Genomic DNA, 26758 nt, shown 5'->3' on the forward strand with positions numbered 1-26758 from the left:
GGTTCTTGACAACCGGGCTGATTCCATCCTCCCACATTTTACATCAGGCACAGACGGATCCACATAGAAAAGATTCACCCCCACCCACAATTGCCCTGGAGAAGGAAGGGGAGAGACAGAGAGCTTTTCCTTACATACCTCGGAGCCTCAGAGTTAAGCCAGGTGCCCCTGCCTGTCTCTACGTGGAGAACAATTGAACATGGGTGGAAGTAGCCGGTTCCTAGGAGCCGGGCCCTGGTGGGTGGCAGTATACGTGCATGTGTTGGTGGTCACTGAGACTTGTGTGGCCTGATTCTGTATTGTGCATGATTTGCTTCTCTGGCCACAAATAGGTCTCACAGTGAAGACAGCAGAACAAGATGGAGCAGGGGCTCAAGGAACAGGTAGCCACACCAACACTTCCCAGGGGTTCAGCCCTTTGCAGGCCACGGAGCAACAGGATTGTTGAATGTCAGAGTGAAAGAACCCGCAGACACCAAGTGATCCAAGTCTCTCATTTTCCAGTTGAAAAACAGGAATACAGAGAGAGTCTTCTGGTCAAGGTAGCAGCACTGACTGGTAACTGAAGTTGGTCGTATCAGTTAAAGCGTCCTTTTCCGGAGTTCTGTTATGATATATGACACTCCAGTTCCCTAGTAGGGACTCATGACTGCCTGTCTCCCTGGCAATGACAGAAATGCCAATCCTGTTCGACTCATTTGGTGATTTGGTACAGGATTCAGAGGGGCACGCGGCGAAGGCTGAGCGAGGGCTGTCTGTGGTGAAGCTCATCACGGGATGAGGCCATGCTCCACGCAGCTCAGTCACAGCTGGGCTTGTGATGATGCACCCAGAGTAGTTGTTTTGGGTGGGGGCTGCGAGCAACTCATAAAAGATGTCAGAGGAGGAGAAAGTTGGCAAGAAGTGGACGCTTTCATCTGCAGAGACAGGCCCCTGAGCCCTAAAAAACAAAAAACAAAAAAACGCCCCCCGCCACACACACACATACACACAAAAGTTCACCCACTACACCTGCCTTCCCCAGATGGGGCTCCCTGCGCAACGCCTCCTAGTCCTCCGGGATTTTCCAACGGTGGCGCAAGCTCCTCCCTCGCCCGAGCTGGACCCAAGCGCCCGCCAGAGCCGAGACTTGGGGGCGGTGAGGAGTGGGCCCCGCTCGCGGCCATTGGTTGTGCGGCCTATAGGGGCGGAGGGACGACGCGCGGGCTGTGCAGAGCAGGCAGCCACGGTCCACTCCCGCTGCGCCCGCTGTCCGCCGTGCGCCCAGACTGCGCGCCGCGCCGCTGTGCCCGACATTTCCGAGGACGGCTTCGCGGGCGCGGATCGTCCAGACGGGAGCACAGCCCCACCGCGAGCGCAGGAGACCGGCCGGGAAGTCGTGTGTCCTGACCTGCAGGTCAGTGAGGGAGACTTGCAGGGTCCCGAGCTCTGGGGGTGAACTTGCCCTACGCGGAGGGCGCCCCGACTCCTTGCCTGGGGCGGCCTCGGGTCCTGGAGGCGAGCTGCCTCCCAGACTCCCCGAGATCTGGGCTCCCGGAGATCTGGTTCCTTTCTGTGGAACACCCCCAAATCTATCCCTTTCGCGGTGTCCTTACTGTCCCGAGAAGCAATCGCAGCCCGGCTCTTCGAGTCTCGGGGTGACTCCACGGGCTGCAGTAGGAGCTGCGAGGGGCCCTGAGAGCAATGTCCTTGGCCCCGGTATGACCTGTCTCGGTCCCAGACACGGGGAGCCGGGAAGGTCTACCCTCGCTCTGCAAGGTGGATTCCTCCATGCAAGTGTAGACAGTTCTACACTTTGCAGAGTGTGTGTCTAGGTGCATTTTGTTTGCTTTTGCCTTTGTGGTGTATGGAGGGTCATTCTTGGGTTTGTTTTGCTCCTGTCTGATTTTCTAGGGTCATTCGCGTCCCTTCCCGGGAACGGGGACTCGCCATGCGCACACTGACAGCTGGCTTTGCACCTTAAGGCGCTGGAGAGTCTTTTCGCCCGTCTTCGCGTGGCCCTAAATCCGGGGAAGTTTTATGTGGCGCTGAGCACTTGCGTTTCCCAGGAGTGTTTTCCCCAGCTCCCAGAAACCCAGTAGGTAACTGCGCCAGCGACCCTTCCCCTTTTCATGGGTCTGATGAGACACTGGAATCCTGCCTTTCCCTGTCGAGGTGTGAGGAATGATGGGCAAATTGCTTCAATTCTGCTTTAGGAAAGGTATATGTAATGTGCCCTCCTCCAGGGAGCAGAGGGATTCATTCACAGAAATCTCTTGTTGAGGACCAGGATTGGGGCTATGCCTGCCCGCTTTCCTCCACCAGATGCCCGGGCTCCATCGGACTCGGGTTTGATCTCAGACTCTGCAGACGGAGTCTGTTTGTTAATGTTCTTCATTTCCTCTCCCTGTTAATTTTCCTTCGGAAAATGTTCTGCTAAAGTTAAGTACTTCGGTGGTTCTTTGTGGTAGATGATGGGTTCCGATGGCTAGAGGACGTCTCAAAGCCATCGCATCTGGTACAGTCTACACTACAGGTGCCAAGGGCGGGGAAACTGATAGCGTTACTGTCCTGGGGCGGACCCACGGGACTACTCCCTAAGACCTTTCTCCTAGGTGCCTTCTCCTAGGTGCTTCCAGGATTCATTGTTCAGACAACAGCCTGTCAACAGGAAAAGAGGCACAAGTGACAGTCTTTTCTTAAAGGGTTTGCCTCTTAATGCAGTCTTGCGGAGCCCCATGCACCCTCTGAAAAAAAAAAAACCGATATTTAATTGCTGAATTATACAACTCGTCTGGGTGTCTCAGCTTATTTGTGATCGTGCCCATAGAGGTTCTTAAATATCTTTTTGTAACTAAATTCTCTTCATTTTACTAAGTAGAGTGGTGTCTTTTCCCCCGCCACCACCACACACAGAACACAGTTTTTAGCTGATCTGTAATGCAAATTGCCTTTTGGAGGGCTTGTGAGTGAGGCTGCCTGGTCTCAGAGCATCCCTCAGCCCATGCCCTAGTCACCTTCAAATGCTGGACATCCTAGGGCCGCCGAAGCACCTGCCAACCTCGGAAGTAATCTGGAAATACTGAGATCCAGCACGTGGGTGGGATATTCCATTTTCGCGTTTTGGCTTTGAGGAGCTTATTATTTTTGATTCCTGTATGTAAGGCAAAGTGTTTTGAAGAGCTGAACACACACATTGATTGTTCTCATTAAAGAAACCTAAAGAAACCTGTTGTAAGGTAAGATCGAGTCCATTCTCCCTTGCTGTTGGTTCGTTCAGTTCAACAGATTTTACTAGATGTCTACGATGTGGACAAGAGCATCAGGAGTTAGGAGAGAAATAACTGTGTGATTGCATGTGGCATCAAATCCACGAGTTTATTTGCAGGTTTCCTGGGTTTCTTTTTCTTTTTTCTTGTTCTTTTTTAGTGAGAGCAGATGAAGAATGACAGAGCTGATTTGTAAGAATGACCAACCATACTAACCTTTAAGCAAACTTGGAGTTACACATTCATTATAAAAAAGAAAGACTAACTCATCACAGGCAAAATTCTGATTCAGCCTCTATGCTAGATCAAGTCTGAGCTCATTTGATGATCGTTCTTCTCTGGCTTACTCTTCTCCCTGTACTTATATTACAACATGTTTGGGGGCTCCTTTTTTGTTTAAAGTTTGTAGAGTTTGAGCATTTTTATACTTAATTAGTTTATAATGAAGAAGTGAAAAATAAAATTATGGCTGAATGTTTATGTTTCGTTCATCTGAGTATTTTAAGTAGTAATTTAGGAATCTAAAAAAATACATTTCTGAATGGCCCTGGATGCCAGGCACTACGTAGGTCCCACTTACCTGGCTCCTGGTGCCCATAAGCCATTCAGTAAATATTTGTCAAATGAAACTAAAAGTCAAAAAGTAGTGCCGCAGAGAATGTTGTTTTCTTCAAATATCTACTTGTGGAGCCTATTATATTGTATTGGTATATTAATACAAAGTATTATAGGCCTAATTTTTATAGACTTTCATGATTGTTTATAATGAGAACTAAAAATAATAATAATACAGCCTTTAAGTTTAGTTAATGGAATAGGGAACCCAACAAGGAAGAAGGTCAAGCTTTAAGCCCACAAGTTGGCAGGATTTCTTTTAGCCAACATATGTGCCTAGAGGATTCAAGCCAAAGACTTAGATGAAGAAGCCCTTCGTATGCATATGTGGCCCAACCTTTGATTTAGAATTCAGGAAGTCCATCTGTGCATTCACTGGCCATTTCAGGGGCCGGGCAACAGTCTACTGGGCCAAATTCTGTGGTCCCTTCTGTTCTGATTCTGACTTGTGGCAGATGTGTCCCTAGGATAAAATGTCTTCATGTTCAGTCTCATGACATTAAATGCATCCTTCAAGAGTTCCTTATGAATATAGGAAATAGTCATTATTTAGCCTTTACAAAGTTCGGAACATTTTTTTGGAAAAAAAAAAAAAAAAAAAGATAAAGATACCTGAGCCGTCAAACAGTCGTACATACTTTAACATATCTCTAAGTATGAAGAGGGATATACTATTCTCATTTCTTAAGTAGAACATCGACAACATCCCGTAAAATGCGATGCTTCCTCAAAGTACATTTAAGCCCTATTAGGGAGATTGACTTTCTGGCATCAGCCTGAGAGTCAAACTTTGAAAAAAAATGGTAGAAATGAACTATTTCAAAGGTTTGTGTTAAGTATAGACAGTACAGAAAAAGAGAGGAGGAGGAGGGGGAAGAGAAAAAACAAGTCCTGGGCTTAAAAACCAGCAGTATTTTCATGGCATATGCTATAGTCAAATTTTATTTCTATTTCTTAATGAAAATACCTTTATTATTTTTTCTGATGTTAATACACATTCTTTTTGTCAAAATGTAAATATAGAAATGCACAAAATAGAATGTTAACATGCCCCGTAATAGTAGTACCCTCTGACAAAAACATATGTTAACAGCTCGGTATATAACCTCTTGTTTTGTTTTGTTGTTTTAGCATCTAAAATATATGTGTGTATAATAGTAGTAGCAGTAGTACTTGTTGTTTTGCAAAAATGGAATCATACTATACACTATTCTGAAGGTTACTTTCTTGACTTAGTCATAGATGTTCAGTATCTTTTCATGTTAGAAAATACGGTCCTTTTTCACAGGGAGGGGAACAACACACACTGGGGCGCTTCGGGGTGGGGTGGCGGGAGGGAGAGCATCAGGGAAAATTAGCTAATGCATGCTGGGCTTAATACCTACGTGATGGGATGATAGGTGCAACAAACCACCAGAGCACATGTTTACTTATGTAGCAAACCTACATGTCCTGCACATGTATCCTGGAACTTTAAATTAAATTTAAAAAAATATATATATATAGAGAGAGAGAGAGAGTCCTTTTTAATATAATAGGATCAAGAAACTCCACTCTGTGACTCTTCTGTCATTTCTTTAACTAATCCTTGACTCATGGACATTTTAGTAGCTTCAATGTTTAGCTGCAGAATACATCTTTGTGCATGACAGAATACATCTTTGTGCATATACTTTTAAACTACTCTGATTTTTTCTCCCTTGGATAAATTCTTAAAATGTATCATTTACACTGTTTTCCTATAATGCTACCTAGTTTGTGTGAAAAGAGAAACACTCTAATAATTCATGCAACAAGCAGTAGACCTTCCTCACTATGACCCGTTCTTCCCTATGCCTGGCACATAATACTCTTTTCCTTAAAAAAAAAAATTTATTAGCAGTTAACATTCCTATAGAAAACTACACAGATCATAAAGACATATCATAAAGACATAATTTATGTGCTCATTTTGACACACCCATATAAATGGTACCAGGCTCAAAAAAAAAAAAAAATTTACTAATGCATGTTGAGCATCCCTAATCCAAAAATTGAAAGTCTGAAATGTCCCCAGATCTTAAACTTTTGAGCATTAGCATGATGCCACAGTACACAGTACCCTTTTCATCAAAAGGCAGCATGGCAGGTTGAGACTGGAAGCCTGCTGTTTGTTGTCGGTGCTGTTGAACAGCTGATACAAGTATTCTTGAGATGCAACTGTACTGCTTAGTCAATGTTTTTGTTTGTTTGTTTGCTGTTTGTTTTGAGATAGAGTCTTGCTCTATCACCCAGGCTGGACAGTGCAGTGGCACAATCTCGGCTCACTGCAACACCCGTCTCCCGGGTTCAAGCAATTCTCCTGTCTCAGCCTCCTGAGTAGCTGGGATCACAGGTGCCTGCCACCACACCTACCTAATTTTTGTATTTTTAGTAGAGACGGGGTTTCACCACATTGGCCAATCTGGTCTTGAACTCCTGACTTCAAGTGATCCACCTGCCTCAGCCTTCCAAAGTGCTAGGATTACAGGTGTGAGCCACTGCACCTGGCCTGCTTAGTTACCCTTGAACACATTTTTTTCTGTGTATTAATGATGTCATATATTTTAGTGTTTGGTATTTATGTGTGAATAAGTGTAAGAAAATAATTGCTATGAGTAGCATATAAATTCAGTCAGGAATTATGGTGATACCAAATAACCACAAATTGTCCCCATGGGTGACTAAGATAGTGACATTTTTGCTTTCTGATGGTTCAGTGCACACAACTTTGTTTCATGCAAAAAAAAAAATTAAACATATTGTATAAAATTACCTTCAGGCTATGTGTATAAGGTGTATATGAAACATGAATGAATTTTGTGTTTAGACTTGGGTCCTATCCCCAAGATATCTCATGTGTATTCAAATATTCCAAAATCCAAAAAAAATTCAAAATCAGAAACACTACTGGTCCAGAGCATTTTGGATAAGGGATACTCAATCTCTACCCTCTGCCATTCCCCTCTCCCCTCAAGGCAAACCTGTTGTTCTAATAACTACTCATGGGAAAGTCCTTGGTGAGCTTGGATGCTAGTCTCAGACCTTCAGAAAGACTTCTTGCCAACAAAATGGGTGCAGTTGAATGGAATGAGCTTCCGAGATCCTTCCAAGTCTGTTCAAGTGTCGCCTTATTATTCCTGTTGGTTTTGGTCTCACATTTTTCCACTGAACTCCCTGCTTGGCACATATTTTGATTCATATGATGAAAAGCCTCTGGTTTAAAAAAAAATAACTTCTTTTTTGTCTGCCTTCCTCTTGTTAGCCACTCAGCTCAGTTCTGAGTACAGAGTGGATCTAGGGTTGGAAAGTGGGTGCTGGACCCTCAATTTGTGGTCTCTGTCACTAGCTGGAGTTTCTACTACATATCCTTTTTCAAAAACAAGTGACATATAAACAATGACCTTCAAACTTCACTTAACTTTTGGGGGCTTCATTTTCCTGACGGCTAAAGACTTGTAGCTCTCTGATTCTGTGAAAATTGTTTTCTTTTGTTGTTATTGCTGCTTGTGTGGTTTTGGTTTTTGATGGTTTTACTCGTTTTTTGTTTTGTTTTGTTGTTGTTGTTGTTGTGTTGTTGTTTCTGGTTTTGAGACGGAGTGTCTCTGTTGCCAGGCTGGAGTGCAGTGGTGCGATCTCTGCTCACTACAACCTCCGCCTCCTGGGTTCAAGCAATTCTCCTGTTTTTTAACAGGGGAAAGTTAAGATTGAGAGGAACTACAAAGGAAAACAAAAGAATAAATTAGGTATCTGATACATATTTGCAGTTAGTTGTATGATTAATGAAAAAAGAGAATATTTGCTTCTCTTGTGCTCATCTGTTTTCATTCCTCTTATTATTTTCCTAAGAAGCTAAGGTTTTTGGATTAGTTCCCTGGCACAGTGCTGGTAAGGAGATTGCTGCTCACATCACCATGGCTATGATCTGCGTCGAGTACTACTCGAAGCATAGTCCATGCACCAGCACCCATTTGAATCATTACTTATTCGTCATGAGATACAGAACTCGTGCCAGAATATAAATCAAATAAGGCACTCGGCATACTTTTTAGTTTAACTATTTCTTTTCTTTCTCTTTCTTCTTTTGTAGCAAGACTTTCCTGATGAAGGAAGCACTGTATTTATTGCAAGTTTCTCATCTCACAGGGACCTGTAACCAACATGTCACTGAGGGAGCCAGATGGCTGCTTTGAGTAGCCCAGATCTCCAAAGTAGTACTTTGTAGTCAAATTGAAAATTTTATAAAAATGTAAACATTTTCTTTTTCTGTGCTGATTTGCTATTGAATTTTTCGAGCATTTTTTTGCATTTTGGTTTGGTTTGGTTTAGCATTGAGGTGGAGTAGCTAACAATCCTATGGTATGTGATATTCCTGAATGTAGTGAATTATAAGCTTCCCCTACAATGATCATGAAGTGGGTATTTTCCTTGACCCTTTTTATTTCCACAGATGAGTACAGTGTCATAGGTCATGATGATAAAAGACTTGCAATTTTCAAAGGATGGAATTATCATGGAGTTTAATTTAAGGAATTCTTTTTAAAATGCATTCTGGTTCATATTCAGCCAGAGCTTCATCGTCTCACTATGGTAAACTCTCTTGACTTTTATTGTGCCCTTCAGAATACATTTGTTACAATCCTCCAGCTTGTTCACAAGAATATATTTCAGTATTTCCAGCACACTCCTCCATCCTTTCCTCAATTATCCTGGTGAACAGTTGACCAAATGAAATCTTAGCTTTCTTAGACATTGTTGAAAGACACAATTGGTTTATTTTTAAAAGTATGGGCAGATTTAGCCCTGGAACCAGCAATTATTAAATTTTATTGCCATAACTGAAGCATTTCTAAAATTTAGAGAGGGTTCATCATCATTATTCTTTACTGTTGATGCTTACCCCTTTTGAGTAATCTTTATGATTTTACACAAGATCATTTATTCATTTGTTAAATAAATATTCTTTTGCTTGTAAAGACAGAATAAACATGAGCTATCTCTCCAAGAAGCTTCAAGTTTCTTTATTCCCTTATTCTTTCATTCATGCAGCCATCTAACTAATGCTGATTGATCATCTTTATGCCACATTCTGTACTGGTCTGTGGACATAAGATAAGTGAATTGTTAGTTCTTTATTCTAGGACTTCCCAGTCTGTTAAAGCAGATAGGTGAATAAATACCATAAGTATAATAAAATGTGAGAAATGCTAGCGTAGAAAGGTACAGAAAGTATGCTGAGAATGCAGTGGAGGGAGCCAGAAATTTGCATAGAGAAAGTAGGTAGGGATTTCTATTAGGTGAATAATAAACAGATGAGATGGCTTGAGTAGAGACCTGCAGTGAGTAAACTGGATTTGGGTTCAAGTTAGGGAGATGGTATGTACACATATAAGGATTAAACATAAGTATTTTTTTAATTGGGGAATTGAAAACAGTATGCTATAGCTGGAACATGAATCTTAGGTACAGTGGTAAAAATGAGATTGGAAAAGTAGCCTGTGGCCAGATCATAAGGGACAGATCATATAACAGAAGTCTTAGATTTCTCACTGTAGCTGGCAACTATACAAATTATAGATGCATTAGACTTGTGCACACAATGATAATATTCTATCCCTTCCTGTACATTGTTAAAAAGTATTTGTGCAATGTATGATTGAATGCAGCAAAGAATATAGTTTTTCTTTTTCTTCTTTATTTTATTTATTTATTTATTTTTTGAGATGGAGTCTCGCACTGTCACCCAGGCTGCAGTGCAATGGCACGATCTTGGCTCACTGCAACCTCCGCCTCCTGGGTTCAAGTGATTCTCCTGCCTCAGCCTCCCAAGTCGCTAGTTTTTCTTAACCAAAGGCAGTACCACTGACCCTTGTACGATGAGTTGTTTTTTTTCACTAGGAGCCATGAGTTAGTCTTAATATCCTTATTGCTGCTCACTGGTTCCCACTGGAAACCATTTGGCCTGTTTAAGTGACAGCTGGTCAGGATTATCCCTATACAGTAGCAGCTCATCATATTCGAGCTTGTTAAGGAACATGTCTTTGGCTCTACCAGTAGCTAAATCTCATGCCCTTAAACCTAACGCTTCTATGAAATTAAAAGCTAACCAAAACAGCCTTTAAAACCTTCTTTCTCACCAGTGCCAAAAGAGAGTTTTAATATATTACATACACAATTCATACAACACCCAGCTATTCATAAGTTGACTTATTTATGGTCAAATTCTTAGAGACCCATAATAAACTCAGCCATCAAAGTATAGTGAGACCTTATGTTAGTTAGTAGAAGGAGAATGATGCTACAGTAACAAATAAGCCCCAAATCTCAGTGGCTTAAAACAACAAAAGTTTATTCATGTTGACATAAGTGTCCATGGGGCCAGCAAGGGGTGAAGATACTCACTGTGGTCACTCAAGGATGCAGACTGATAGACATTGGCAGATACTTACACCCTTATACAATAACTGCAGCAGAGGGAAGGGGTGTGGCAAATCTCACACTAGGTCTTAGGTTTTCTATCCAGAAGGGACATGTCACCTTTCATACATTTCATTGGTCAAAACAAGTCATACAGTCACCCTAAATTGAGAGGGAGTGGGAACATGCTATCCTATGACAGCCCTACAAGAAGAGACATCAGAAACATTTCATGAACAACATTAGTGACTACAAGTCTCAAATACATTCCTCCTCAACCCACAGCCTCCCCAGAGAGAAGGAATGGAATGAACATACAATTTAGAGATGGAGAGATGTAGATTTGAATTCCAGTCCTGCCTCTAAGTGGTTGGGTGAGCTTGGACAAGTCTTTACATTCTCTGAGCTTGTGGGGCACAGTGGCTTACGCCTGTAATCCCAGCACTTTGGGAGGTGGAGGCAGGCATATTTCCTGAGTTCAGGAGTTTGAGACCACTCTGGGCAACATGGTGAAACCCCGTCTCTACTAAAATACAAAAATTAGCCGGACATGGTGGTGGGTGCCTCTACTCTCAGCTACTGGGGAGACTGAGGCACAAGAATCGCTTGAACCCAGGAAGCAGACGTTGCACTGAGCTGAGATTGCACCCCTGCACTCCAGCCTGGGCAACAGAGCAAGACTCTGTCAAAAAAAAAATTCTCTTGAGTTTTAATTTTCTCATTTGCTAAAAAAGATGGTGGGACATAATACTAACTGACTTAATGTATTGTGGTGATTAAATAAAATACACATACATATACAGACACACATCCAAAATGGTACATGCTTTTATTTGATAAATACTAGCAGCCATCATTTATGTTGCCCCTGTTCTTGTTTCTCAAACTGATTTGTCTGCACATTCTTTCTCCTCCACAAGCATCCTGGGTTTGCCTTCCTCTGCCAGTAATGCTCTGAAGACAGACTGCTACTCCTCAATGACTTGAGGATGCCCTCATCACCTCTTTCCTCTCTCTTGTACCTCCCATCACTCTTCTGCCATAATGTGTCCCTGCATCCCAGCCCACACCATTGAAACAAAAAAGAACTAATACCGGATGTAAGAATAGTGAATAATGGGTGAAAGTGTAGGCTATTTCTACAAGTGAATTTACAATGCAGAGCTCACAACCTCTGAAAGTAAGGTAAAGAGCTCAGCCTTGACAAAGAACAGTCAAAGTCAGTTAAATCTTGTATTAAAGATTATCCATAATTTCCTCGAGTAAAAACATATTTATTTATATTTTTTAAAAGAATGTGTAACTATTTTCTATAGGTCACTACTTTGGCAGTCTGTTTTCCACAAACAATTCCTCATTATTTTTCAGTTTCACCTTCTTACATTTTCAAGTTGAAATACGCTCTGGGAGAATTGGAGCCTACACTTGTCTATTGCTTCCATATTGTCTTTGATAGACTCTGGTCTTGAATCGTTATCTAAAATGACAACAGGCTGCTGAGGACTTGATTTCCACCCACACTTGATAGTCTGCCATATCATTTTGTTCTATGTTATGAGGAACATGTAGACATTTTCTTTGTTAACCAGACTTTTGAGTTCGCTGTGCCGCCTGTGAGAGAAAGAGAGAGCATTGGCAGGCTCGGCCGCTGTGTTCACATTGAGGATTAGCAGGACCACAGGAAACCCATATGAAGGTGCTTTCCTAATGAAGGACACAATGTCCTCTTTCTGTTTTCTCCCTTCCCAGGTGTCCTTGGAAATCCAGGTAGATGAGTAATTTTGCAGCCATGAGAGAGCACTTAGTCTCCTTGTATAGATCATGTTGTATGTAACCTCTGTCTGATATCAGACTCATCAGATATCAGACTGACCATTTCAAGTCCCTACCTGTATCCTTAGTCATATGATTGGTGATGACTGGGGAAAAGCACTATTCATATCAATGTTTCCTATTTTTTAAAATTGCAGCTGTATCTCGCCATGACTAGCTGCAATTTCTGAACTGTTCATTGGCCCCTGTGACAAAAGAGTCTGCCCTGGACTGTGAGTTCATGGGGTCAAAAGTTAAGACTCTTGCTACACTAGAGAACTCACCCAAACCAAGGTAATTAAGGAGGTGGTTGCTAGTTATAAGAGTTGTAAAGAGTTTGAGGTTTTTTTAATCTGTGGAACTGGCTATTTGCAGCCTCTTTGACTTAGCTGCCCAAGTAAAGTCTCTACTTCTGTTTAGTTTATCTGCTGCTCCTGTTTCCTGAAGTCCCTACTTTACTTTGAACCTGGACCACACGGGCTATTGTGGGTTCTCCCTGATCTTCTCACAGATCACCTACTTATTGGTCCTCATTAGAAAACTGCTAGTCCCAAGCTTTGACTGGGTGTTTAAACTGCAGGAGAGATATCCTTGGCTGCCTCTGAAGATGACTGATGATGTAAGATGCACATAACAGGATTACTTGCTCCTGGAGGCCCAGATGAGATTCAGTCCAGTGGGTGGTGGCAGGAGTAGAGTTGTGAATAAAGCTTACTAGTGAGTCATCATTCCTGGTCTTCAGGCAGCCTCTTCCACCACCATAGACACAGTTTCCTGGTCATATTCAACTTCCTCTAGTTCATCCTCTGATGCTTCACTGCAAGTGTTTGTGGCTTACTGGGCATCATGAGCTGATGGTAGCAGCAAGTAGTTGAGCTTTTCTGATGCCCACAGAAGAATCTGGCTTCTATCATTGTATTTCCTTAGAAGCACCTAACATTTTGGCTGACTTACTGCATATTTTTCCAAGCATATTTTCTTGAGTTCCTTGGAATAAATTATTTTCTTCCTCAATTTGCATGTTGAAAATTTCTAAAACTGTTGAAAAGTTGCAAGAATAACAATAAATACCTATATATGTCAATTAACCAGTTGTTAACATTTTGACACATTTGTTTTATGTATGTATGTATGTATGTATATATGTGTGTGTGTGTGTGTGTGTGTGTAATTTTTTTGCTATTTTGGCTGAACCACTTGAGGGTTAGTTGCTGATAATATGAAGCTTTATGGCTAGACACTTTAATATGCATTTCCTAAGAGCAAGAACATTCTCCTATATTACAACTAGGAAATTTAATATTGGTATAATTATCTAATGTACAGTCTATGTTCAAATTTCCCCAGTGGTCCTAATAATGTGCTTTATAACAAACCTGGTCTTTTTTAATTGATCCAAGATCCACCAAGGATCTTACATTGAGGATCCTTGTAAGGGAAGAAATCTTGAAGTCTGAATCCTACTTTTTTTCTCTGAGTATTCAGCTGACTACAAAACAATATAATATGGCCAAAACTGGATGTATCCAAAACTTAGCCTGCCTAAGCTGCCAATTAATAGGCATTATTCTTTTTAAATAGCCATTTTACTGTTGAAAGCATTATCACACTTTGACTGCCAGCCATAGAGGACTGGAAGAATGAGATAATTTGGCAAAATTCATATGTACATGTTATGCCAAGCACTTGGCTAATATCTGGATGAGATGGGCAATTTACAGACTATGTAATCAACTAGGGTTCTATCTGTAGTTGTGTTATGAGAAACAATGGTTCATTAATTCAAGGAAATGTTATGCCTTGATTAAAAATGTCATTAAGTGAAAGACTCTGTTAGCTTGAATTCCTACTGAGAAATGCAAGACACATAACATTTATGCATATTTGTGATGTTCTAATCCATTTTTAGGGAATAGGATATTATATAAAGCACCCTAGTTTAAACAAATACATGACTACCGTTGTCAATAGAGATAGATATAAATAGTGACCTGTGTAATTATTTTGCTAATGCTGAATTTTTTTTTCAGACAAGTGGATCCAAAATCTACCAATGATCTTGCATTACATTAAAGGGAAAAGACCTCCTTAATGGGGAGTCTTTACTTTTTTTTTTCAAATTGTGCCTATACCTGTGATCTTATGGATAGATAATGGTTGTTATTCCTTGTTGTATTCTTATGTGCAAAAATAGAGAACTTGATACATTGATTAGTTTACATTGCTCTCTTTCTATGCATCAAGCCTCAACTATCAAGATATTTTAAGTGGCAAAGAAGTTTGGGGTCTATGTTATAGAGTGAATAAAATATTTACTGCACATCCATTCTTATAAATTAAAAATACACACACACAACAACAACAACAATAAGACATTTACAGGAACAGAGACCAACAAAAAGGTTCTCATTAAACTCGTTAGCCTGGATGCCTTTGAGAGACGGAATTTCAAGTTCTTCCCTGCTCTCTTAGGACAGTTTTAGAGGCGCTCAAAGGCCCCTGAGGTCTGAGGATACCTAGTAGTTTACATACAAAGGATTAAAAAAAAAAAAAAGCTCTGACTGACTGATTCCCAGGGATTTATGACTCACAAATTTATTTCACAAGCGCAAAATCTTTCCAAATTTCACTCTCTATATGGAGACTGTTACGAACTTTTTCTGATTGGACAAAAAATATATATTGGATACAAATAATTTTGCTATAGAAAAAAAATGAGACACAAAAGAAAAGGAACAAGCACCATTCCATTGTCCTAGCACAGCATGGTTTTATGAGAATTCTATTTTATTTCACGTATTTTTTTTTAGACAGGGTCTCTGTCACCCTGGCTGAAATGCAGCGGCACAATCATGGCTCACTGTAGCCTTGACCTCCTAGGCTCAAGCAATGCTCCCGCCTCAGCCTCCAAGTAACTGGGACTACAGGCACATGCCATCATGCCTGCATAATTTTTGTATTTTTTGTAGAGATAGGTTTTCTACATGTTGCCCAGGCTGGTCTTGAACTCCTGGGCTCAAGCGATCCTCCTGCCTCAGCCTCCCGAAGTGCTGGGATTACAGGCATAAGTCACCATGCCCAGCCCAAGAATTTTTTGAAAGGTTTTGCTAAGAATAAGCAAGACTTTTTACTTTACTAATGCCATGATTTAACCAATTTTAGCTGCTCCGAGATTAAAAGATGTTTTTCTTAATATACTTCTAAAATATTGGAAATGATCAGAGCAGGGTGGAGGGAAAGAATTGATCCCAAAAGCTCTCATTTAAAATGCTGTAACATCTTGAAAAGTCAATCTTGCTTTTACCTTCTTTCTTCCCATTGATTCATTATGATCTTGCTTATGATCTTCAAGTCATTATTTCTCTGGCTGTTGGCTTTTTCTGTCAATCAAGTGTACAGCCAACGACCTTTTCTCCCGCTCTCTAAAAGTGGCTTTCATCATTCTGCTACTTCTTAACCAGTTCGTGTTTTCTTCAGCCTTCAGGTTACTCCTTTTCTTGTTTTGATTTAGGCCAATTACGTTAGCCAAGATAGGTCCAGTCTCCCTGAAGTGCGGGAAGTCTACTCCTTGGTCTTTTGTAAACACCATAAAATAATCATGAAAATGCTATGCCTGGACCTGGTTTTGTACTTGACCATTTTGTCTAGAAAATTACCCATTTAGCTATATATTTTATTCTAAGACAGTGTATTTTTAAATAATTATTCTTGCTAAGGCAGTGATTTGGATACAAAATCCTCCCATGGATATAAACATACTAAAAAATGTATTAAGAATAATAGTTAACATCCGGGCATGGTGGCTCATGCCTGTAATCCCAGCAGTTTGGGAGGCTGAGATGGGGAGATCACCTGAGGTCAGGAGTTCGAGACCAGCCTGGCCAACATGGTGAAACCCTGTCTCTACTAAAAATACAAAAATTAGCCAGGCATGGTGGCAGATGCCTGTAATCCCAGCTACTAGGGAGGCTGAGGCAGGAGCATCGCTTAAACCCGGGAGGTAGAGGTTGCAGTGAGCCGAGATAGTGCCACTGCACTCCAGCCTGGGAGACAGTGTGAGACTGTCTCAAAAAAAAAAAAAAGAATAATAGTTTGATTTCCCCCAGAAAAACAAAGCTAAATAAATGCAAGGGACTTATACCTATAATTACCTTTGAGACTGTATGAGGTAGATGATCAAAACAGTTAAGTTCATATCGTTTTTTGAAAGATTCTCCTGGGTTTTTTTGTTTTTTGTTTTTAGCTTCCCTCAATCAGCTGTGTTTTACATATCAAGAAAGATATATTGTGAATATTCTGAGAATTATACCTTATGTAGATAACTAATTTTTAAAGAATTAGTGCAAAATAAGTTCTCTAAAGTAATAATATTGTGAGTATAATTTATATTTATTTTTATTTTTGCTAAGGAAATAGTTTACAAAGCCTAAGAGTAATCCGGATAGACAAAAACCATCACTAAGGGAGAGATGGAGGAGACTGGACTGAACCTAAAGCAACCTAATGACCTGCCCTGGAATTGATTCTTAAAATAAATCACTGACACCAAGCTATTAGTTTGTCATTTCTATAATTTTTATCCACCAAAGTACTATGAAAAAATTCTGAGTGTATTTTCTGATCATTCATTTAAGCTGTAGATTTAAAAGACTGTTCTTTTTTTTTTTTTTTTTTTTTTTTTTTGGGCCGGAGTCTCGCTCTGTCCCCCAGGCTGGAGTGCAGTGGCGCGATCTCGGCTCACTGCAAGCTCCGCCTCCCGGGTTCCCGCCATTCTCCTGCCTCAGCCTCCTGAGCAGCTGGGACTACAGGCGCCCGCCACCTCGCCCGGCTAGTTTTTTTTGTATTTTTTAGTAGAGACGGGGTTTCACCGTGTTAGCCAGGATGGTCTCGATCTCCTGACCTCGTGATCCGCCCGTCTCGGCCTCCCAAAGTGCTGGGATTACAGGCTTGAGCCACCGCGCCCGGCGCAAGAGTGTTCATTTTTATCTTTTGTCTCACATCATCCAGTCCAGATCCATGAATTCCAATGGACGAGTCAGAATCTCCATCTCCCCACCTTTCTTTGCATAACATGCCCCTCTAATTCAATGTTCTCAATGTACGATAGCAGATAGATGCAGTGTATTTCCTTAACTTGACTTTGGTTTTTATCATGCCAATTGAAGGACTCATAGTGAGAGTTCACACAAAACTCTACTCTCCCAAAGCATTGTACTGATTAAGTAAAGGTGGTTCTCAAATAGGCAACTCTATGGATGGCTGAGTCAGCTTTGAGTAAGGGTAGCACAAGGCGCAGGGGTAAATGTTTGCCTTTGAATGCAAGTGAAGATTTACATTTAGAGAAGGGTGGGGGGAAGTGTGTATTGTCAGCAGTAATCTTCTCTCAGCTAGTATGACCTAAAAGGCCACTAAGCAGAGAGAAAGCATTAAAAGAGAAGATAATCATGCAAAGGGTAAAGGAATGGCTGCAAGGTCTTACATAAAACATACATTTTCTAAATAGAATGAAAAACAGCTTTGCTCAGATGTGATAAGTTCCTTTCTGGATTCTGGAAATATTCGTTTTTAGGTGTTCTACAGAGGGAAAGATCTAACACATCATCTAAAACCATTAATTCCATTCGACTATCAAATCTTCCTTTTGTGTACTGGAAAAACCATTTCATTATGTTGTGTTAATACTTTATGGCCACTTTCCTCGTGGTTTTGAGAGGATCACCTTATGGAGTATGACAGCAGAACCTGATAATGATGGAACATTGATGTGGCATCTAACAGCCAGGCCACTCTTTAAATATAAAGTCTGCAAGGGAACAAAGCAGCTTGTCCCAGGTTTCCACAACAACAACAAAACCTTTCAAATAGTCGTTATTCACATAGAAATGTATTTGAATAAAGGTCATGAAATTTAAAATTGTTGTGCCATATTTGAGGCTGGCTGGCAGCCTGAGTTTTACAAACCATTGTGTCATGGAAGTCAAGGACGTGGTGCAGGCTGTGCCCACACGCTGACTGCCATGGCTCCTGCAATGCTTATGTAAGAGCACTCACTCGGAGATGAGAGCTGGTCAACTCTTCTTCGTTTATGGAAAATGAAGGTACGTGCTAGAGAGTACGTTTTTCTTCTTGCCAAACATTATAGTCCTCATAATCCTTCCGTGGGAAGGAAAGCTTCCATTCTTTACAACAGGTCCCAGGGCTGCGGTGCTAAATGACTCAGAACCAGAGACCCCAGGTCTGCGCTGTCTATGTTGTCTCTCCGTTTCCCCACCCCACTGGGCATACGGTGAGAGACTGCACATCCCTCCTTCCTCACTTCACTAGGAGGCTGCTTTCTTGTAGATTTCTTCCCAGCCCAGGCTTTTATTCCAAGAGACAAAGGGAAAGTTGGCTGACCATGAGCTAAAACATTTCCACAGGTCTTCATTTATAATGTTGTGATCCAGCTGTCTCATTTTTTCCTTTCCCAAAAATCACCTTCTGAGGACAGTGATTCTGAGGAGAAAAAAAAAGCAGCAAAATCCCCATGTGGCTTTAGGTGTCACCTGAAATGAGAGTCTGCTGGCGCTGCCCCGAGACAGGTCAAGGCTATGCATTTAAGATGAAGTCTCTTTCTTCTTTTCCTCAAACCTTATCTGTTTGGGAGCAACAGCCCAAGAAGCATCATCTTGAAACACACTCATTTGATTTCATTTCCGCAGTGCCACCTCCAGCCTCATTCCACACCGCCACAATGCCTAAACACATACAGGCTGGGTCACCCTGAGCATTAGACAGCTACTGTTAAATAAAACCAGAGAGAAAGAAGATACTCCAGTTTTTAAAACTTCAATAAGGAAATGAGAATTAACTTTCTCGCAGCGCACATACTCTGTTGTTTCAGAGTAGTATGTAATAGTGAAATGAAATTTGTGTAGCTGTAATTTTAAATTAAGAAGCACCCTGGAAATGGTACTAAAGCTACAATATTTAGGGGGAATACTTAAGGAAGAAGATATTTAGTTGTGAAATGTCAACTAAGGACACAAGGTTTCATTTCCTTGTTTTCTCCTATTCTTCCAAGGCCACTTAAAAGATCAGATGCTTTGACCAAACCTTCTGAGCCTCATTTCCTATAAACTCTCCTGTCAACAGTTGAGGCTCGTGGTGGGGTTTTGGTCTGAAAGAAGGCAATCTTCAGGAAGTAAAAACCTACTCTTAGAATATTTACCCTATAAAATGATATTAACAAGAGGTCTGGTAGCCGACTGTGAGATTTACCCACTGAATTGCTGATATCAGAGTGACATTGGCTGTGCCTCCAGCCCCACTCCTAGAAAATGATACAGACTGGGGTAGCAGAGAAGGTAGCTTTAGAAAAATCAGCCAACTTCAGCTGAATCTTTGACCTGCATCTGTCAAAACTGTAGGACTAAAAGAGACCTTAAAAGTTCCTCCAGACTTTCTAGAAGGAACTGCCTATCTACTGGTACTTTACTTGGGATGGCCTTTTATGATTTTCTAGGTAAGATTATGGAAAAAGTTATCACATCTTAAATCAAGACCTCCTGGAGAAGTAGGAAAGGTAGGCATCACTGTTGTGCAAATGAGAAAAATGAAAGATCAGGACTAAACTGTGGGCTTGCCCAAAGTAAGTGGCAGATAGGGATTCATTATCCAAAGCATAATTTGTCTCTTCCTACCACAGTTGAGAAAACCAAGGACACAGTTCAGGCATGGATTCTAGTCACTCTTCTGTCACTGTCTAGCTATGTACCCTGAGTAAATCGCCATGTCTTTGCATGTCAGTTTTCTCATCTGCAAAATGGGAATAATTCCTGCTTTCCCTGCCCTGCAAAGCAGTCATGAGGAACACACAAGATGCATAGTCTTTGCCTTATCTGCCCATGCTGAAAAGAAATTATGTTTACATTTGATCCTTCCTACCAAAAGCCCTTGCTTGTCTTCTAATTACACATGTGACTTTTGTCAAATCAATTAGTTTCTTTATTTCTCTGTTTCCTCTGCTACACTTAGGAGGTTGTACTTGAACATTTTAAATAGTTTTTCCCTTCCAATCCGTGAGGCTTCTGTCCTAGTTTTCTTTTCTATGCTACCTCTGCGACTCTTTGCTATATTCCCCAAAGATGAACGGCTGGAACATTTATGTGCTGTAAAAAGTTAGGTATTGCCAAAACAGTGTAACACATTTGCAGTCCCACTGTGATTCTTCTTCTTCTTTTTTTTTTTTTTCTTGAGGATGGTCAGAAGCCTGTAGCAGCCTAATGGAATTAAAATCACCAGGCAATGCAAAATGAGGAGTAGGAGTCAAATTATTTTAGGAACTACTAAGACACCATCCCTAGCCTACTCAATAACTCACTAGGACTCATTAGACTGCGCGTCACCCAACAGGGACAGCCCTCTCTGAAGTGTCCCCACCTTAACAAGGATCATTAGTGCTGTTCAGCTCCAGCCACAGTGGCAAATGTCAACCCCTCCAAGAATCAGCTGCTTAATTAGATTTGGAGAACAGAAGGAAAAGGCAAGTTCTCCAGATAAAATGCAGGGCAGAGTTTAGGAAGAGAAAGCTAGAGGCAGAGTGAATGTTTTCCTGTTCGTTTTGCACCACAATAGAAGCAAGATTTAGAAATGTACAACAAAATTATCTAGAGCCATGCAGAGCTAGGAAGAGCATCTTTTCTGGACTAGAAGAAAGATTTATCTATCAGGAGGGATCCTCTTGTCTCACAGCCTAAACACAGTGAAGAGCTTTTCTTTGCACCTGGCTAAGAAGAAATGGTCCCCCCTCCACACCCCTTAAAACACAATACCCTGCACCCACCCATCCACCAAGTCCCATTATCTCCCACCACACACTAAACTCATTTTTTCCTCCAATGCTTTACAGTTCAGCATACTTCCATGTCTATCATGTTGGTCCATGCATAACACCATGAGAAGATGAAGCAGGTGTTGGACCATTTTACAGATAAGAAAAGTGATGCTCAGAAAACATAGGTAATTTGCCTAGTTTCCCAAAGATAATGGAGAACTCAGGCCTCAAACCTAAGTCTCTTGATAGCCAACCTGATACTCTCTCTACCATTCAGAGAGAATCTAACCCTTGTTGTTCTTCTAAATGAATCTAAAGTTTTTAAATTAAATGCCTAAAGTATGTGAAACAAAGTACCTAGGTACGTTTAAGGAAAAGAGTTACACAGAAATGGCACCTGAGGCCAGGCGTGGTGGCTCATGCTTGTAACCCCAGCACTTTGGGAGGCCGAGGTGGGCGGATCACGAGGTCAGGAGTTTGAGACCAGCCTGGCCAATGTGTTGAAACCCCGTCTCTACTAAAATGCAAAAATTAGGTGGGCATGGCGGCGGGCGCCTGTACTCCCAGCTACTCGGGAGGCTGAGGCAGAATTGCTTGAACCCAGGAGGCAGGGTTGCAGTGAGCCAATTTTGTGTCACTGCACTGCAGCCTGGGCGACAGAGCAAGACTCCGTCTCAAAAAAAAAAAAAAAGAAATGGCACCTGATTTCAAGGAGATATAATTCTCATAAACAATCAGCATCGTATAAACATTCGATAAAAAGCAAGCTCACATGTGCAGTGATTTTCCAAAGTGTGCTAGAGGGATTTACTGGTCAGGAATTATGCTAATGAGCTGGCAAATGTATGGAATTAATTTTCTGGGGGAGGGAGGTTTGGAACTAACTTTCTGTGTTCTCATCTCAGAGTATATACTTGGAGCATCTATTGAAATCACAGCAGATGGAGCACATCATAAATGTATTTTCCCTTTTATTTTATCTTCAGCTCCTTAGAGAAACATAGCACCTAGGGTACTGTAGACAGAAAATAAAAGTTCATTTTTATATCGTCATTTGTAATATAAAGACATAAACATGACTGATTCCTAGGGGAGTTATTTCATCTTGTTTCCTCCCTGGTGAGTTTTCTAATTAATCCTTACTGAAATAAAAACTAAAAATGAAATTTAAATGTGATTTTTCTGAAGAATGCACTGAGTTGCTTTTTTTTTTTTTTCCAGTCTCAATGCACACCTGATCCCCTGCTGCCTTTGAGAAATAAGAAGTTTTGTTGTGCTGATTTAACAGCCTGTGAACTCTGCAAACACGATCGTGAAAAAATGCCAATCTGTCCTGTGTAAGCCCTATGTGAAGTTTTGACTTCAATCTACCAGATCACTGCTTCACCCTCCATAAAGATGTCTGAACCTGATGCTTCCTCGGGATTTTCGGGAAGTGTGGAGAATGGAACTTTTCTTGAGCTGTTTCCCACATCCCTGTCCACGTCAGTGGACCCAGCCTCAGGCCACCTGTCAAACGTCTACATCTATGTGTCCATATTCCTCAGCCTTTTAGCGTTTCTGCTTCTGCTTTTAATCATTGCCCTCCAGAGGCTCAAAAATATCATCTCCTCCAGTTCCTCCTACCCAGAGTATCCAAGCGACGCTGGAAGTTCTTTCACCAATTTGGAAGTCTGCAGCATTTCCTCACAGAGGTCCACTTTTTCAAACCTTTCATCCTGAGGAAAATGGAGGAGTCCTGGAGTGTGGCAGCAGTTTTGACGTCCCCTTACAGAAGCATTGCGTGAAGCGTTGCCTCATGAAAGAAATGACCCTTTTGGCGTAGACCTGTTTCTCCTTCTCCTTTTTCTCTGATTTCTTTTCTGTTCATGATGCTTTTCATTTGGGGATGGAGATGCCAATGTTGGTGGAAATGTGTGAAAACCCCAAGGTGCAGAGTTTCACACAAATGGCTTGATGAACCTAGACTGGGCTTCTTCGGGTAGGTCAGTTCATTCCACTTTGTTGGGCGTCATAGACTCATCTGAGGTGGCCTCTCTGTGGATGATGGACATGGACTCTTGCACTTCATTTCTTTTACAAAACCGTGAAATCAACTGAGCCTGCAGAAACTGGCAAAATCAAGTCTGACCTATGTAAAAGTTATTTTCCATATTTAAAAGATAAAGTGGAGACACCAAATTTAAAAAGGAAGAGAGTCAATTTAGATTTAATGTGTAACATTTCTAAAACTAAGGGTAAATATATGCTAAATATTTTCTTTAACTTCACTTTAACAAGTGAAAATCACACTTATTGATGAATGTAAGTCATTTGGAAAAGTTTTGGAAGAGTTTACATTTTAATAGCAAGACAAACATGTATTATGATGGAGCTTGTAATGTATTTCTGCCTCCTGGAGTTTTATTTTGTTTTTCTGCTAATGTTTTAGTCATAATGCCCCAAAGTTGTGGAATTTTTGTGATTAATTGCTGTTACTAGTACTAAAAGAAGCACCAGAAGAGATGCCAAGAAGTTTTTATATGAATAATTTCTATCAGTGAGAATTAAGCATATGGAAAATATTCATTTAGTTGTATTTTATACAGTAATAACTCTTAGCTGTCGTGTAAGTTCCTTTATTCAATTTCATAGTCTTTATAATTTTAGTGCAGAATTACATTAAGCCTCCAAGATGTCTGATATTTGTTCACTCACATTAGGTTGCAAAACTTAGAAACGAAATTGAAAATATATGTGTTATTATATACTCCACGAATGTTGCGTCTCTGATAATTAGTTGTTGTATGTTAACATAATACTCTACATCAGGATTTCAGGATGTGAGTTTGTATTAAAAACTGTAGGCACTCAAGTTGTGTAGCTGCTGGGAGCTTTAGGGATCCTAGGAGCTGCCGTGCTGCAGGCAGCAGTCTGAACTCAGCGGGCGGGTGGCAGGGGCTGTCTGTGAAATGAGGCACACATGTGCACTCCGACATGGAATGTGGAGGAACTCAAGCTGCCCCTGAAAACAAAACAATCAAACTGCAGCTCCTTAAGAGTAAGAATTTTAATTTAATTTTGAAAATAAATGGCCCACAGGGTAAACACTGAACTTACTCAACCTACAGGAGGCCACTGCATCAACACGCCACGGTCTTTCCATGGCAACCGAATCATTCCTTGTTCAAAACATTTAATCATCTTAAGCAGTGGGGCTTCAACACACCCTTTGGTTGAATTGTGCAGTCAGCACTCTCTAGGGACTAGAATGGGGGAAAGAATCCACTATTTGCACAGGGTTTATCTTTATCATTCTAAAATGCTGAGCGAGTGGAGATCTGGGAATGAAAATCAGAAGGCTGCTGCTTCTTTCAATGCATAAGCCTCACTTAAATCAGACCACATTTAACTATTTATATATCAAAAACGTCCCGAAACACCATGAGACCAGTACAGAGTTGCTGCCCTAAAATGTATAATTAGTGAAAAATTTACCTCTGCTTCCATTTAAATCATGGCAGTGGGTTGGGTGTCATTATGTAGTATAAAAACTGGACTAGATAAACTGCTATTTTAGAGCATTATTAGCATTCTCTGAATATATATGTGTATATATATATATTTATATATATGCTCATATACTCCCAATTAAAAGTCATATGAAAGCCACACAGGATTAACAGAGGCATCTATATTATCACTTTTGCTCTTTGACTAATCTTATGCTGTTTTGGTTATAGAGAAAAAAGGACATGGGTGAAGTGATTTTTTTTTTAAAATAAAAGGACAAATTTGCCACACAACAGAACAATCTGAGTATTATCTGTCCTTGGGGTATCTTTATATCCTTTCCTTGTGAAATAGACATAAAGACTTCTGACAGCAAAACTACTTTAAAAATCAAATCAAATCAAATCTACAAGCACACTCCCATTCCTCCCCTGCTGCAATGGTTCTTGCTCTCAATGTTTAGTAGAGAAATTAAGAGCCACATTCAAAGATGGAAAACAAGATTTGTCATTAGAAGCTTGCCAAGGTAACAGATTGTACAACTTGAGATGAATTCATGTTGTTTAAGAAGTTCAGAAAGGTTGGAAGAGGGGTTTATAAATAAAGAAGTGGAGTCCATTGAAAGCCTGGTTCTTTGATTTTTTTTCCAGTGAGGTGATTTATAATCTCTTCTAGAGAAGAAGCTTTTCCTAGGGATTTTAAGCATACACCACACACACACAGAGACGTATAGAGAGACATATATTTACATATAAATATATCCCTCCTTTTCTGTACGTTCTCTCTGAAGCAGGGTCAGTAATGTGTGACCCAAACGTCAGCCTCTCCCCAGCCCCGCAAGGGTCACCTCCTTCTGGGACAGTGAGTCCCACATTTCCCAGATGAAAAGAATGATCTAGGTGCTCCGACAATATAGAGGATCCCACACCACACCCCAGACTTTCAGGAGTGGAGCCCGGGGTATTTCTGAATATTTTTAACAAGGACTTCAGGTGATGCTGACGATCAGTGGGGAAACTGGCAGAGGAAGGATCACATATATTGTGCTTATGTATTTGCAGAGGACAGGGGTCTAACCTCTCAGTCACTGCCCTTGTAACTGCAGTTGCTCCAAGCTGAGCATCCCCCGCACAGCTCAAAACCCTCACTGGGACCTACTTTCCTGCTCGAGTCTGAATCCAGCCACTCTCCTCCTCAATGGAAAGCTGCTGCTGTTGTAATAAACTTGGTGGAAGAGGGAAGTGCAAAAAATCACATCTCTTTCTTGTCCCATCTCTTAATTCCCCACAAGATGATATGCATATAATAGACAAAGTTAGAGGACTGGGGGTAGCTGACAGGATTTGTAAGATGAGAGAAAATCTTTTACATTGAGTACTAAGTAAGACTATTCCCACAGTCCAAAGGAAAACAAGAACATAACTAGGAAAACGTTATCTAGGAGAAGCACCAGTTTCTAAACTTGCTCCCCTGTCTTGAAGTATGCCTCCCATCCGTCTGAGAGACGCTGCCACTTCAATCTAATGCCAGGTCCCACTCTCCCACTCTCTGTTAGAAAGTCCCCCGGGATACGTTCCTATCAGTCCAACACTCTGGACCTAAGACTTCAGAGAGCCTGAGTTATTCAAGAGAGAATACTCCCAGGCTGCGTGTGGTGGGTGTGGTATGGATGGACTCCGGGAGGGAGGTCTGTAGCAGAGGAGTTCATGGTAGGCTCTGGATCTCCCAGAATCAGCTCTCTGCGGTATCTCTCTATCAGTGAGAGGACAACTGTGCTTCTCTTGGTTCCTGGTTATCCAGCCAGTCCAAGCATGCATCTGTGTGCACGAACACACACACACACACACACACACACACACAGAGAAACTCACAGACACATGCTCTTCACCCACACATACACCATCCAGGAACAAACAATAATCCTGTGTTCAAAGACAGTACCTCAGTTTTCAAAGTCCACTTACTTCGATTTCACTCTGCCTTCAGTGAGGAGCCAAGAACAGTAATTCCCTCTCACTCATCCTTCTCCTTCAAAACCATGCCTAAACATCCACCACTTTGTAAGAAACATTTCCTACTGATACTGCTTTTCATAGCAACAGAGCTCACGGGCCCCTGCAGTCACTTCTGACTGTGCAGAGACCTCATCAAACCATGGCAAGCATAGCTTTTCTTTATGTTGGATTGGGTCCACTCTGGGTTAAGGTGTTTGTCACCCTGGACACTGTAATAAGACATTATTATCAATGGGAATTTATTAAATAAATGAATACAAGTGGTGTTTGGTTTTCTGTTCCTGTGTTAGTTTACTGAGGATAATGGCTTCCAGCTCCACCCACGT

General features: G+C 41.2%; 1 protein-coding gene across 4 annotated transcripts; it reads left to right on the forward strand.

Moving 5' to 3' along the window:
* Positions 1-948: 948 nt before the first annotated feature.
* SERTM1 (serine rich and transmembrane domain containing 1) lies at positions 949-25041 on the forward strand. Of its 4 annotated transcripts, XM_037986808.2 has the most exons (3): positions 949-1396; positions 1894-2077; positions 22147-22230. In XM_037986808.2, exons 1-2 carry the CDS (start codon positions 1025-1027, stop codon positions 2002-2004), a joined length of 483 nt encoding a protein of 160 aa, XP_037842736.2. In that variant the 5' UTR covers positions 949-1024; the 3' UTR covers positions 2005-2077; positions 22147-22230. The 4 variants fall into 4 exon arrangements, with proteins under 4 accessions (XP_037842736.2, XP_037842735.1, XP_072869534.1 ...); XM_037986807.2 differs by lacking the exon at positions 1894-2077 and having other exon boundaries at positions 1010-1396; positions 22147-25041; XM_073013433.1 differs by lacking the exon at positions 1894-2077 and having other exon boundaries at positions 1213-1396; positions 22147-25041.
* The last annotated feature ends 1717 nt before the right edge of the window (positions 25042-26758 follow it).

Source organism: Chlorocebus sabaeus, chromosome 3 (assembly GCF_047675955.1).
Source record: "Chlorocebus sabaeus isolate Y175 chromosome 3, mChlSab1.0.hap1, whole genome shotgun sequence".
NCBI classification, from domain to species: domain Eukaryota; kingdom Metazoa; phylum Chordata; class Mammalia; order Primates; family Cercopithecidae; genus Chlorocebus; species Chlorocebus sabaeus.

Bases quoted from the DNA above. Each gene is read 5' to 3' on its own strand.
- SERTM1 (XM_037986807.2), top strand. From the start codon at position 1,025: ATGGGGCTCCCTGCGCAACGCCTCCTAGTCCTCCGGGATTTTCCAACG. The intron at 1,397-22,146 runs GTCAGTGAGGGA...TTTTTTTTCCAG, and splicing joins TCGTGTGTCCTGACCTGCAG to TCTCAATGCACACCTGATCC.